Source organism: Mobula birostris, chromosome 5 (genome assembly GCF_030028105.1).
Source record: "Mobula birostris isolate sMobBir1 chromosome 5, sMobBir1.hap1, whole genome shotgun sequence".
Lineage (NCBI taxonomy): Eukaryota > Metazoa > Chordata > Chondrichthyes > Myliobatiformes > Myliobatidae > Mobula > Mobula birostris.
In genome coordinates, this window is record NC_092374.1 from 135,533,704 (window position 1) to 135,546,397 (window position 12,694).

At 43.1% G+C, this 12,694-nt stretch overlaps 1 protein-coding gene across 1 annotated transcript in view; it reads left to right on the forward strand.

Moving 5' to 3' along the window:
- Nucleotides 1-1,759: 1,759 nt before the first annotated feature.
- The window catches only part of abcc4 (ATP binding cassette subfamily C member 4 (PEL blood group)), a 338,193-nt gene continuing 327,258 nt past the window's right edge, over nucleotides 1,760-12,694 (forward strand). Inside the window, exon 1 of the mRNA XM_072258740.1 lies at nucleotides 1,760-2,057. Within this exon, the coding sequence (XP_072114841.1) occupies nucleotides 1,984-2,057 (74 nt within the window). The 5' untranslated portion in view covers nucleotides 1,760-1,983. The remainder of the gene's footprint in view (nucleotides 2,058-12,694) is intronic.

Sequence of the window (12,694 nt, forward strand, 5' to 3'; positions counted from 1 at the left end):
CATCTTTTTTTCTGTTTGTAAGTGAGCGAACATGACAAGGGCATAGATTTAAAGTTATAGCTGGAAGGATTAGAGAGGAGATAAGCGTAAGTACTCATCCTAGGATGGCTGGGGAATAACACATTGCTTGAAAAGGTGTTGTAGGAAAAACATCTTTATGAAACATGTCAAGAAAAGTAACTTGAAAATTCAGCAACTTGAAATGTTCGCCTAAATTTCATATGGAAGGTAGATTTATTTTTAAATTTATTTCTTGTGCAGTACTGTGGCACAACTGGTGGATTGTTGTTTCACGTCTCCAATGAGCCAGATTCCATCCTGAGCTCATGTGGAGTTCAAACTCCAATGCAAACTTATTATCAAAGTACATATAGGTCACTATTTACAACTCTGAGATCAATCTTTTGCAGGCATACTCAACAAATCCACAATAGATTAATAACCATAACAAAATCAATGAAAGACTGCATCAACTTGCACATTCAGCTGGTGTGCAAGTGACAAATTGCAAATACAAAATAAAGGAAACAATAATAATAAATAATTAAACAATAAACATTATAAACGAGATGAAGAGTGGGTTCCTAGATTGAGGGAACGTTTCAATAAAGGGGCAAGTGGAATGCTTTACCCATGATGGACTGGCCGTATCCACTACATTTTGTAAGATTTTCTGTTTAAGGATATTGGCGTTTCCATACCAGGCTGTGATGCAGCCAGTCAGTATACTCTCCACTGCACAATCTTAGAGGTTTGTCAAGGTTTTAGATGTCGTGCCGAATCTTCACAAACTCCTCAGGAAGTAAAGGTGCTGCTATGCTATCTTTGTAATTATATTTACATGCTGATTCCAGGACAAGTCCTCCAAAATCATAACACTGAGGAATTTAAAGTTGCTCACCTTTTCCACCTTTAATCCTCTGAAGTGCACTGGCTCATGGACCTCTGGTTTCCTTCTCCTGAAGTCGATAATCAGTTCCTTGGCCCTGGTGACATTGTGTAAGAGGTTGTCATTATGGCACCAGTCAGCCAGGTTTTCAAACTCCCTTCTATATACTGACTTATTACCACCTTTGATCCACCTATAACAGTGGTGTCACGAGCACACTTAAATATGGCATTGGAGCTGTGCTTAGCCACACGGTCATGAGTGTGGAGACACAGCCTTGTGGTGCATCTGTGCTGATGGGGATTGTGAAGATGTCATTGCCAATCTGGACTGACTGGGTTCTGCAAGTCAGGAAACCCAATTGCACCAGTAAGTATTGAGGCCAAGGTGTGAGAGCATATTGGTTAGTGGTATTGAATGCTGAGCTTGAAAACAGGTGGGTACTTCTGATTGTCAAAGCGAGAGGTTAAAGATCTCCGGGGTTTGCATGTCCTGTGATTTTGTGGGTTTCTTCCCACATTTCAAAAGAAGGTTGGTGGGTTAATTGGCCACTGTAAATTGCCTCTAGTGGAATCGGGAGTGGAGGGAATGGAGCAGAGTTCACGTAAATGGGTGTTTGATAGTTCGCATAGAAGGCCCGAATCTGTGTTACGTCTGAGTATGTGATGTGTAATTCAAGACCCCGACCTGTAAATCCTAATTGTGTAAGGCCAAGTAGGTTTGCAGATGAACGAAAATCCATCTTTGTGTCATACACTGAATACGGTTTATTAGTTCATTCCCTGATGAAATGAGCGACCCTTTCGACGTCAATGTAAATAACTGACGTCAGTTTCGTTTCGAATTAATTATTTACTTCCGAGCAAAGGCTCAGACCGAGCGGTGCGGCGGCGGGAGAACGTGCTACTGGCGGCGCTCGGAAGTCAGGGTTGGACATCAACGCCGGGACGAGGAGTAAATTTTTGAGGTGGGAAGTGACGCTGCTAAGCTGCTAAACTGCTAAGCCCGGCTAGCAGGGCACATACCGGGAGCTGACGAGAAGTAGGAGCGGCAATACTCTATTTCCTGTAACAGGAATATATATATATATATAAATGGAACCCCTTCACAGAGAGGACAAACCAAATCCCCTGGCAACGGCAAATATATTCTCCAATGTGTTTTTCTGGTGAGTTTGATCTTTTTCCGACACTACTTCCTTTTCCTGACCTATGGTGAATACCGAACTATTTGCTGCTCATGAACGATCATGATCTGGTGGCGTAGAAATTTAGTGCGAGACGGTATTAAGTGCTCAGCTGGTGGAGCGATGTAAATGCCGCTCTGCTTGTGGCGGCTTTTGGTTTTAAATAATAGGTCAGAAGTCAGTTTATTGTTGTGGGATATAATTCCCGGAATTTACATTTTCTTGTACTGCGCTCGAGTGTGCACCTTCGGCACATTGCTACTGGTAAGTAAATGCACTATGAAAAGATCGAAAGCCCCGCGTGTTTAGTGATGACTATTTGGAGAATGAGTTGTTGACCTGCCCCGACCTGGGATGAGAAGAGTTTTACCGGCACCTTGGATAGGAAGGTTTAGAGGGGTGTTGGTTAAACTGCGCTGACTGACGCTAACCTTGGTCGGCATGGACCGGACAGACAACGCATAGCACACTTGCAAGGGTTGCTCTTGCATCTAATCTTCCCCCTTCTCACTGGTATTACTGGAGTAAATAAGAACGGTGCGGACAGATGCCAGTTTCCGTTGTCCATAGTTGAGGTATTGTTAATGTATTAAGCTGTTGTAAGCCAGTCACATTTTGAAGTTTTAACACCTGTAAATCGGATGCTGCAAAACGAATTGCCTTTGTCACGACAATCGAATCACGTGGGGATTGTAGAGCAACATGTTATTTCTCTTTGAAGGTAAAGAAGCAACCGAAGTTGCCTTACTAATAGATTTTTTTCACAGCAGATAGAAACCTAACTGTGTTCCCAGGGAATCGAGATCAGAGCAATTGCTTTTAAAATAAATAGTCTGCATTATTGACCTGAAATTGGGAGCACAAGCTACAATTTCTAAATTTGCAGATGGCCACATTTGGTAGTATTATGAGCTGTATAGAGGAAATGATAAGTTGCAGCAAAATACAAAATTGACAAAGATGTGGCAGATGAAATTCAAAGAAGAACCTTGTTCATGTGGTGTATTCTGTGAGGTCCAAGAAATATTGTTCTAAAAGGGGAACAGGAGTTCTTTGTGTATTTCAAATTAAGGTTGATAAGCCAACGTTCAGAATTTTATCTCACTGAACCTTAGTAACAGGTTTGCTGCTAGCTGAAATGTTGTGTACTTTTCTGGTCACCACTTTATGGAAAGGAGGTACAAGCATTAGAGAGGATCCACATAAGATGTACACTCGGGTGAAGGATTGATTAAGGAGGCAATCAAACTCACCATTTAGTGAAAGTATTTCAACATCTACCCTGTCATATTATTTTGGAAGGTTGTTTCAATGAGATCATCCCATTCCTCTAAAGAATATATAGCTTGTTCAGAATCTTGATAAAACTTGATAAAACAATCTTCAACCCTGGATTTGGTCTAGTGTTACTCCATTGGACTGCCTCCAATGTCAATGTCTCATTTCTTGGGCAAGGGGGCCAAAACTAAAGAAGAGGTAATGGCCTCAACAACACCATGCACACTTTTAACAAAACAGCCTTATTTCTAAAGTACAACCCTTTTCTATGCAAGGCCAATTGCCATTTTCTTTATTTCTGGGGGCTGGGGGATTGAAGTAGAATGAATGTAGCGTTAATCTAAATGGATGTTTGCTTGTTGCCAACTCTGTGGGTTTTTTTGTATTGTCGTAAGACCACAGCTCTTGCCCAATTTATGAAATAGAATACTTTGACCTGCCCACACTGTTCTGTAAACTTCCCATTTAGATGACGATCTGTTTACTCTGATGAGTATGACACTTTCCCCATATAAAACTCCATTTGCCAAGTTTTCACTCAGTTCCTATATCCTGTTGCAGAATTATGTTGTTCTAACCTGAAAAATATTTACCTTTTAACCTTTAAAATTTGCATTCGTGGATAAAAAAAATTAGAAGCGTATAATCATGGGATAAGAAGTACAGAACTTATTAATAGTTAAGGAGTTCCATTTAATATCAGAGAAATGTATGTAATATAGTTGAAATTTTTGTTCTTTGCAGACATTCACAAAAACAGAAGGTACCCCAAAGAATGAGTGACAGTAAAAGCATTAGAACTGCAAAGCTCCCCCACTCCTCCTCCCATGCAAAAGCAGCAGCCATAGCAATGACGTTCCCCTGCCCCAAAAAAGCATCAGCATCCTCCACCCACCAAGCAAGCAATAGCAAAGCCCCCAATGAAGACCATAATCTGCAGTACAATAAAAACAAATTGTTCATCTGACAATTTGACAGGACACAGTGTCTCCCCCTGCCCCTCCCAAGAGGTGTCCTCTTTCACAGTGGGAGGGGAGACGTAACAAAGCAACTCGCTGATTTACGGTGTTGAAAGTTGCTTGCTCCACTTTTGTTTTTTTTCCGAGTGCTCTGCCCGGAGAATCGGCAACCATCTAATCCACGAGAGAGGGAACAATTCACTGAGTACAGAGACTCTGACAGCTGATCCACTGTTTCTGATGTTCTTTTCTCTCCTGCGACACTTCTGTCAGCAGCACTGACTTGGAATCAGCCCTTCCACAGAGCCGCAAGAACTAGGAACTCGGAAGGTGCGCTCATCTTCTTTTTGGGATATTGGAAAGTGGCTGGCTGTGAGGCCCAAGAGCAGGTCCTGCCACCGTAAAGAACCAAAGCCTGAGTGTTATGCCAAGTCAGCGTCTTCAACAGAGCCCATCCACCCTGAAAAGGAAAAGGAGAGTCATCAAAGTGGAAATTAAACTGTTTTGGTTGATGAACAGAAAGGAGTCTCAATTTAGTGCCATCATACTCCGCCTCTGCCTATGTCTCTCAAAACCTGCCGCTGCTGAGTTCATAGAGACAGAGAAAAGACCCTTCAGCCTACTGAGTTTGTGCTGACTAAAGGGCGTCCATTTACACCAATTTCCCAGAGCTCCCTCAGGTTCTATGACTGGCTTGTACATCAATGGCAGTTTACAGTGGCCAATTAACTCAAATACTCATAGGCACAATGTACAAACTCCATACAGATAACTCCTAAGGTTTGGAATGACTTGGGTTGCTTAAACTGCAAGGTATCAATTCTGCTAGCTGTGCCACTGTAGTTTTTGCAGACTTGTGTTCGCTGAGTTTACACTTTTTTTCAAAATAGAAATTTGTAAATACCATTTTTATAAAGGGATAATGAAGTTTAGAAGACGTATGTCAAACTAAGATGCATTACTCCAAAGCGGTTCCATAGGTGAAATTTATTAGTGAACAGACTAGAAGAAATTTTCAGCATTTTGCTAGTGTATTCTTGTGGGTTGTGTGGTAAGCTACTTGTTATAGAGAAATAGAAATGCTATCGAGGACACATACCCAAGGGTTAATGGGGCAGAAGGGGCAAATTTGTAAATCAAAGTTGAGGAATGGCTCAACTATAAACATTATAGAAACATAGAATATAGGTGCAGGAGTAGGCCATTGGGCCCTTGGAGCCTGCACCGCCATTTATTATGATCATGGCTGATCATCCAACTCAGAACCCCGCCCCAGCCTTCCCTCCATACCCCCTGACCCCCGTAGCCACAAGGGCCATATCTAACTCCCTCTTAAATATAGCCAATGAACTGGCCTCAACTGTTTCCTGTGGCAGAGAATTCCACAGATTCACCACTCTCTGTGTGAAGAAGTTTTTCCTCATCTCGGTCCTAAAAGGCTTCCCCTCTATCCTCAAACTGTGACCCCTCCTTCTGGACTTCCCCAACATCGGGAACAACCTTCCTGCATCTAGCCTGTCCAATCCCTTTAGGATCTTATACGTTTCAATCAGATCCGCCCTCAATCTTCTAAATTCCAACGAGTACAAGCCCAGTTCATCCAGTCTTTCTTCATATGAAAGTCCTGCCATCCCAGGAATCAATCTGGTGAACCTTCTCTGTACTCCCTCTATGGCAAGGATGTCTTTCCTCAGATTAGGGGACCAAAACTGCACACAATACTCCAGGTGTGGTCTCACCAAGGCCTTGTACAACAGCAGTAGTACCTCCCTGCTCCTGTACTCAAATCCTCTTGCTATAAATGCCAGCATACCATTCGCCTTTTTCACTGCCTGCTGTACCTGCATGCCCACTTTCAATGACTGGTGTATAATGACACCCAGGTCTCGTTGCACCTCCCCTTTTCCTAATCGGCCACCATTCAGATAATAATCTGTTTTCCTATTTTTGCCACCAAAGTGGATAACTTCACATTTATCCACATTAAATTGCATCTGCCATGAATTTGCCCACTCACCCAACCTATCCAAGTCACCCTGCATCCTCTTAGCATCCTCCTCACAGCTAACACTGCCACCCAGCTTCGTGTCATCCGCAAACTTGGAGATGCTGCATTTAATTCCCTCATCCAAGTCATTAATATATATTGTAAACAACTGGGGTCTCAGCACTGAGCCTTGCGGTACCCCACTAGTCACCGCCTGCCATTCTGAAAAGGTGCTGTTTATTCCCACTCTTTGCTTCCTGTCTGCTAACCAACTCTCCACCCACACCAATACCTTACCCCCAATACCGTGTGCTTTAAGTTTGCACACTAATCTCCTGTGTGGGACCTTGTCAAAAGCCTTCTGAAAATCCAAATATACCCCATCCACTGGTTCTCCTCTATCCACTCTACTAGTTACATCCTCAAAAAATTCTGTGAGATTCGTCAGACATGATTTTCCTTTCACAAATCCATGCTGACTTTGTCCGATCATTTCACCGCTTTCCAAATGTGCTGTTATCACATCCTTGATAACTGACTCCAGCAGTTTCCCCACCACCGACGTTAGGCTAACCGGTCTATAATTCCCCGGTTTCTCTCTCCCTCCTTTTTTAAAAAGTGGAGTTACATTAGCCACCCTCCAATCCTCAGGAACTAGTCCAGAATCTAACGAGTTTTGAAAAATTATCACTAATGCATCCACTATTTCTTGGGCTACTTCCTTAAGCACCCTGGGATGCAGACCATCTGGCCCTGGGGATTTATCTGCCTTCAATCCCTTCAATTTACCTAACACCACTTCCCTACTAACATGTATTTCGCTCAGTTCCTCCATCTCACTGGACCCTCTGTCCCCTACTATTTCTGGAAGATTATTTATGTCCTCCTTAGTGAAGACAGAACCAAAGTAATTATTCAATTGGTCTGCCATGTCCTTGCTCCCCATAATCAATTCACCTGTTTCTGTCTGCAGGGGACCTACATTTGTCTTTACCAGTCTTTTCCTTTTTACATATCTATAAAAGCTTTTACAGTCAGTTTTTATGTTCCCTGCCAGTTTTCTCTCATAATCTTTTTTCCCCTTCCTAATTAAGCCCTTTGTCCTCCTCTGCTGAACTCTGAATTTCTCCCAGTCCTCAGGTGAGCCACTTTCTCTGGCTAATTTGTATGCTTCTTCTTGGTTATGGAAGTTTCCTTGCCAATATAAAATGTTATTATGATGTTAGATGTTTAACCTCATGTTCCAAGCCAACAGGTTATGTGATTACCTATCATCATCATCACTCATTGGTGTAGCGAAATATATTGTATCTGTCAGCAGAAAACTTTGGCCAAATTGTTGTAAAGTTTCTGAATCATGTTACTTAATGATTATGGAAAATGGGTGATACTGACACACATGGAAGTTTAGTAGATTTTCTGGTTATGCATTAGCATAAAGTTCACGTGTGTTCAATATGAATTTGTACATAATTTACTTGATGAAACAATCTTTAAGAAAAATTCTAATTGAAGAATTCTTATACAGAATCGAAATTAGGATTTGGTTTAAATCATTTCTATCGATCACACACAAGATCCTTATAAACTGGTGGGGATGGGCTTCTCTTGATGTTTAGACTCTTTATCCCAAAGCAGTTTTTCTGCTTGGGATATAATTAACCGTATGGACAGTGACACAATTTTGTTCAAACCTCCCACTCCATTCTATTTACAAAGCACAGAATTGTTAAGGTATGTTTTTGATGTTAAGTATGAGAAGTTAAAGTTAAGTTAGACGTCCGTGGAATAGTGAGTGTACTCTGCATGCTAAATTGAGCAGTGTTCAGAGGTAAACCTATGTCAATGTCAGACCTTTCAAGGACCCCTCAAAGGCAAATCTTCTGACAACGCCTTGCAGGCATTGATTTTATTTTTATTCAAACATACTAATTCTTTTGTCTTGCAGAATATTGCTGTCGCAAAAACAGCAGATTTCATGACATATATCATTGGTAATCTGATCTGAAGTTTATGCCCTGTGCTGGCACTGGTCTCTTGGCTTCAGAAAATCAGGATTGCTTTGATAGTGACCAGAACGGAGCTTATGCTTCGCACTTTTGCATAATTTTTTTTTTGGGCTGCTCAGGTGCGGTAAGTGTTGGCATTTGAGGCCTACCGAATATGAAAAGAGCTAACTCAGGGAAAATATGGTATTTTCTCGGCAGCTGAGGCGTGGGGAGAATGAGTGTCTGTGTCAGGGCCCAACGGAAGTCAGGAGAGAGAGAGAGAGAGAGTATAAAAGGAGCAGATTCAGGCAAGGCCGATCTTTTTGGCTGCACAGGCACACTAGGTTAGAGGCCGAAGTTCTGCTGCAGATAAAAGGAAGGTAGGGTCAAGTGGAGTGGCCGTTGTTTGAGTGTGCCACTGAGACAGTGGGAAGGCTTTGGTTTAACAGTTGGAGGCACAGTTAAGAAAAGGTTGTCTTTATTTTTTTTAAATATAGTCAGGATGGAATACCCTTCCTGTCAGATGTGGGAATTCGGGATATCTGATGGTTTCCCTGATATCTACATCTGCGGGAAGTGCACCCAACCTCAGTGCCTACCTGACCAGGTAAAGGAGTTGAAGCTGTGTTTGGTTGTGCTAAGAATCATTCGGGAGGCTGAAGATATTACAGATGAGACTTTTGAAGAGGTACAGGCTTTGGATAGTAGATGGGTGACCACCAGCAGAGATAAGGGAATGAACACGTCAGTGCAGGATGGCCCTGTGGCCATTCCCCTCAGCAACAAGAATACTTCTTTGGATACTGTGTGGGAGGGGGGGGGAGATAGAATGACCCATTAGATCACGGCAGCAGCAACTAGGCAGGTGGCTCTGGGGCTCAACAGGAAAGGGCAGAGTCAGGCAGTGCAGTAATAGGGGCCTTGATAGTTAGGGGGACAGAAAGGAGATTCTATAACCGCAAAAGAGTCACCAGGATTGTGTGCTGTCTCCTGGGTGCTAAGGTCCATGATGCATCGGAGAGGTTGCAGGATATCCTCAAAGGGGAGGGGGTACAGCCAGAGGTTGTGGCGCATATTGGCACCAATGACATTGGCAGAAAAGGGGAAGAGGTCCTATGCAGTGAGTATGTAGAGTTAGGAAAGAGGCTGAAGAGAAGGAGCCCCCCCTCCCCCACCCCCCTGGCTGTAATCTCTGGATTACTCCCAGTGCCACGGGCTAATGCAGGTAGGAATGGACTGACAGCACAGATGAATGAGTGGCTGTGGAGATGGTTCAGGAGGAAGGGTTCTAGATCATTGGAACATTTTCTGGGAAAGAAGTGAACTGTAGAAGAGGACGAGTTGCACCTGAACTGGAGGGGATCCATCTCCTGGCTGGGAGGATGGTCCGTGAGAGTTTAAACTAGTTTTGCAGGGGGCTGAGAACCAGAGCCTCAGGTCAGAGTAGAAGGTAGATGTCAGGGAAAGCATTGAAAGGCAAAATTGAAGTAACAGATATGCTGGGTTGGATAATTTGAAGTGTGTACATTTTAATGCTATGCGTATTGTGGGTGAGGGTGATAAACTTGGAGCATGTATTAGTACATGGAACTATGATGTTGTAGCCACTACTGGAACTTGGTTGAGAGAGGGCCAGGAATGGGTGATTAATGTACCAGGTTTTCTAAGTTTTAGAAAAGAAAGCAAAGGAGGTAAAAGAAGGGGATGGGGTAGTTGCACCACTAATCACAGACAATATCACATCTGCACTCAGGAGACATAATGGAGGGTCAGACACAGAGTCCATTTGGGTTGAACTCAGGAATCGGAAGAGTCCAACCACACTGATGGGATTGTACTACAGACACCCAAATAACCACTGGGACATTGAGGAACGGACATATAATCAACTTAAGGAAGTGTGTATAAAAAAAATCATAGGGTTGTTGTCATGGGGGACTTCAACTTCCCTAATAGAGGCTTTGATGGGGCAGAATTTGTTAAGTGTGTCCCGGAAGGTTTTTAAAATCAATATGTAGATGGTCTTACGAGAAGAGGGACCATACTGGGCCTGGTATTGGGTAATGAGACTAGCCAGGTGACTGAAGTTTTGGTAGGTGAACAGTTAGGGAACAGTCACCACAACACCTTAACTTTCAGGGTATCAGGGTAGCTATAGACAAGATGGGTATGATCCTTGCGGGAGTTTTCAATTGGAGGAGGACAAATTATCATGGCATTAGGCTGGAACCAAGTTGAGTTAATAGGGAGCACCTTTACTCTGGCAAGTCCACATCAGACATGTGGAAGGTGTTTAAAGATTAATTGCACAGAGTACAGGAGAGGTATGTTCCTGTTAGAAAGAAGGACGGAGATGGAAAAGTAAGATAACCGTAGATGTTCAGAGAGGTGATGAAGATGAGGTCAAGAAGAAGAAATGTATCTGCAACTTTGGAAGTTAGGATCAAAGGAAGCACATGAGGAGTATAAAAAAAGCCAGAAAAGAATTAAAATAGGGAACTGGGAAAGCCAGAGGGGCCATGAAAAGTCCTTGGCAGATAGGATTAAGCTGAATCCCAAGGCATTCTGTACATACATCAAGAGCGAGATGATAACGAGGGAGAGGGTGGGACCACTCAAGGATAAAGGGGGGAACATCCACTTGGATGTAAAGGATATGAGTGAGGCACTTGATGAGTGCTGTGCTTCAGTATTTACCAAGGAAAAGGATATGGAGGACCAGGAGATCAGTTGCTGTGTGTGTAGATACATTAGGGTGTTTAAAGGTCGAGGAAGAAGTTTCGGGCCTCCTAATGAATATTAAGGTGGATAACTCCCTAGGGCCTGATGGCATCTACCCCAAGTTAAGGAGGCAAAAGATGAGATTGTAGGGCCCTTGATCATGTCCTCTCTAGCTGCAAGTGAGGGTCCTGGAGGACTGGAGAGTGGTGAATGTTATACCTCTATTTAAGAAGGGAACGTGGAAGAGTCCTGGGAATTATAAACCGGTGAGTCTGATGTCAGTTGTAGGGAAATTGCTGGAGAAGATTCCTAGAGATAGGATATACATGCCGTTGGAAACCCATGGCCTAATTAGGGAGACCCAGCATGGCTTTGTGCATGGTCTTGCCAACTTGATTAAATTTTTTGACGAGGTGACGGGAGAGACTGATGAGAGTAGAGCAGTGAATGTTGTCTACATGGAGTTTAGTAAGGCATTTGAAGAAGTCATTTATGGGAGGCTAATCTAGAAGATTAAGATGCATGGGATCTGTGGTGAATTGGCTGTTTGGATTCAGAACTGGAGAGAAGACGGGGTAGTGGATGAAGGGACTTATTCAAGCTAGAGGTCTGTAATAAGTGGTGGTCTGCAGGGATTTGTGCTGGGACCTCTGCTACTTGTGATATAGATGGATGGCTGGTAAATTTGCGGATGATTCCAAGATCAGTGGAGTTGTGAATAGTGAAGAAGACTGGCAAAGAATACAGTGTGATTATAGATCAGTTGCAGATATGAGCAAAAAATGGCAGATGGAGTTTAACCCAGATAAGTGTGAGGTGTTGCACCTTAGTAGAGCAAATGTAAAGACAGTACACTCTTAATGGCAAGGTCCTTAACAGTCTTGCTGAGCAGAGAGATCTTGGGATCCATGTTCAGAGCTCCTGGAAAGTGGCTACACAGGTTGATAAGGCAGTTAAGAAGGCTTATGGAATGCTTGATTTTATTAGTTGAGGCATCGAGTTCAAATATCAAGAGGTTATATTGCAACTTCACAAAACTCTGGTTAGGCCACATCTGGAATATTGCATACAGTTCTGGCCACCCCACTGTAAGAAGGATGGAGAGGTTTACCATGATGATGCCTCGTTTAGAGGGCATGTACTAATCATGAGAGGCTGGATAAACTTGGGTTGTTTTCTCTGGAGTGTCAGGCTGAAGGGAGATCTGACGGAGGTTTACAAGATTGAGGGGCATGGATAGAGTCGGCAGGGACTATCTGTTTCTCAGGGTTAAAATGTCTAATGCCAGAGGGCATGCATTGATGACGAGGGGGTAGGATCAAAAGGGATGTGGGGAGGTAAGTTTTTACTCATGGTGGTGGATGCCTGGAATGCGCTGCCTGGTACAGTGGTAGAGGCAAATACATTCGAGGCTTTTAAGAGACATTTGGATAGGCACATGGATGTGAGGAAGGTGGAGATGGTGTAGGTAGGAGGGATTAGTATGTGGATGTTTTTGATTGGGTTTTCAGCTGGTTCAGCACAACATTGTGGGCCGAATGGCCTGTTCCTGTGCTCTTCTGTTCTGTGTTCTATTAGACACCTCAGACTTCAATCCACAACACCCAAAGGGGAAGCAAGCTACATTTAATTCCTGGGGATCACCTGGAACATGACATGACTGTTCAATAGTTCCATTTAATATCT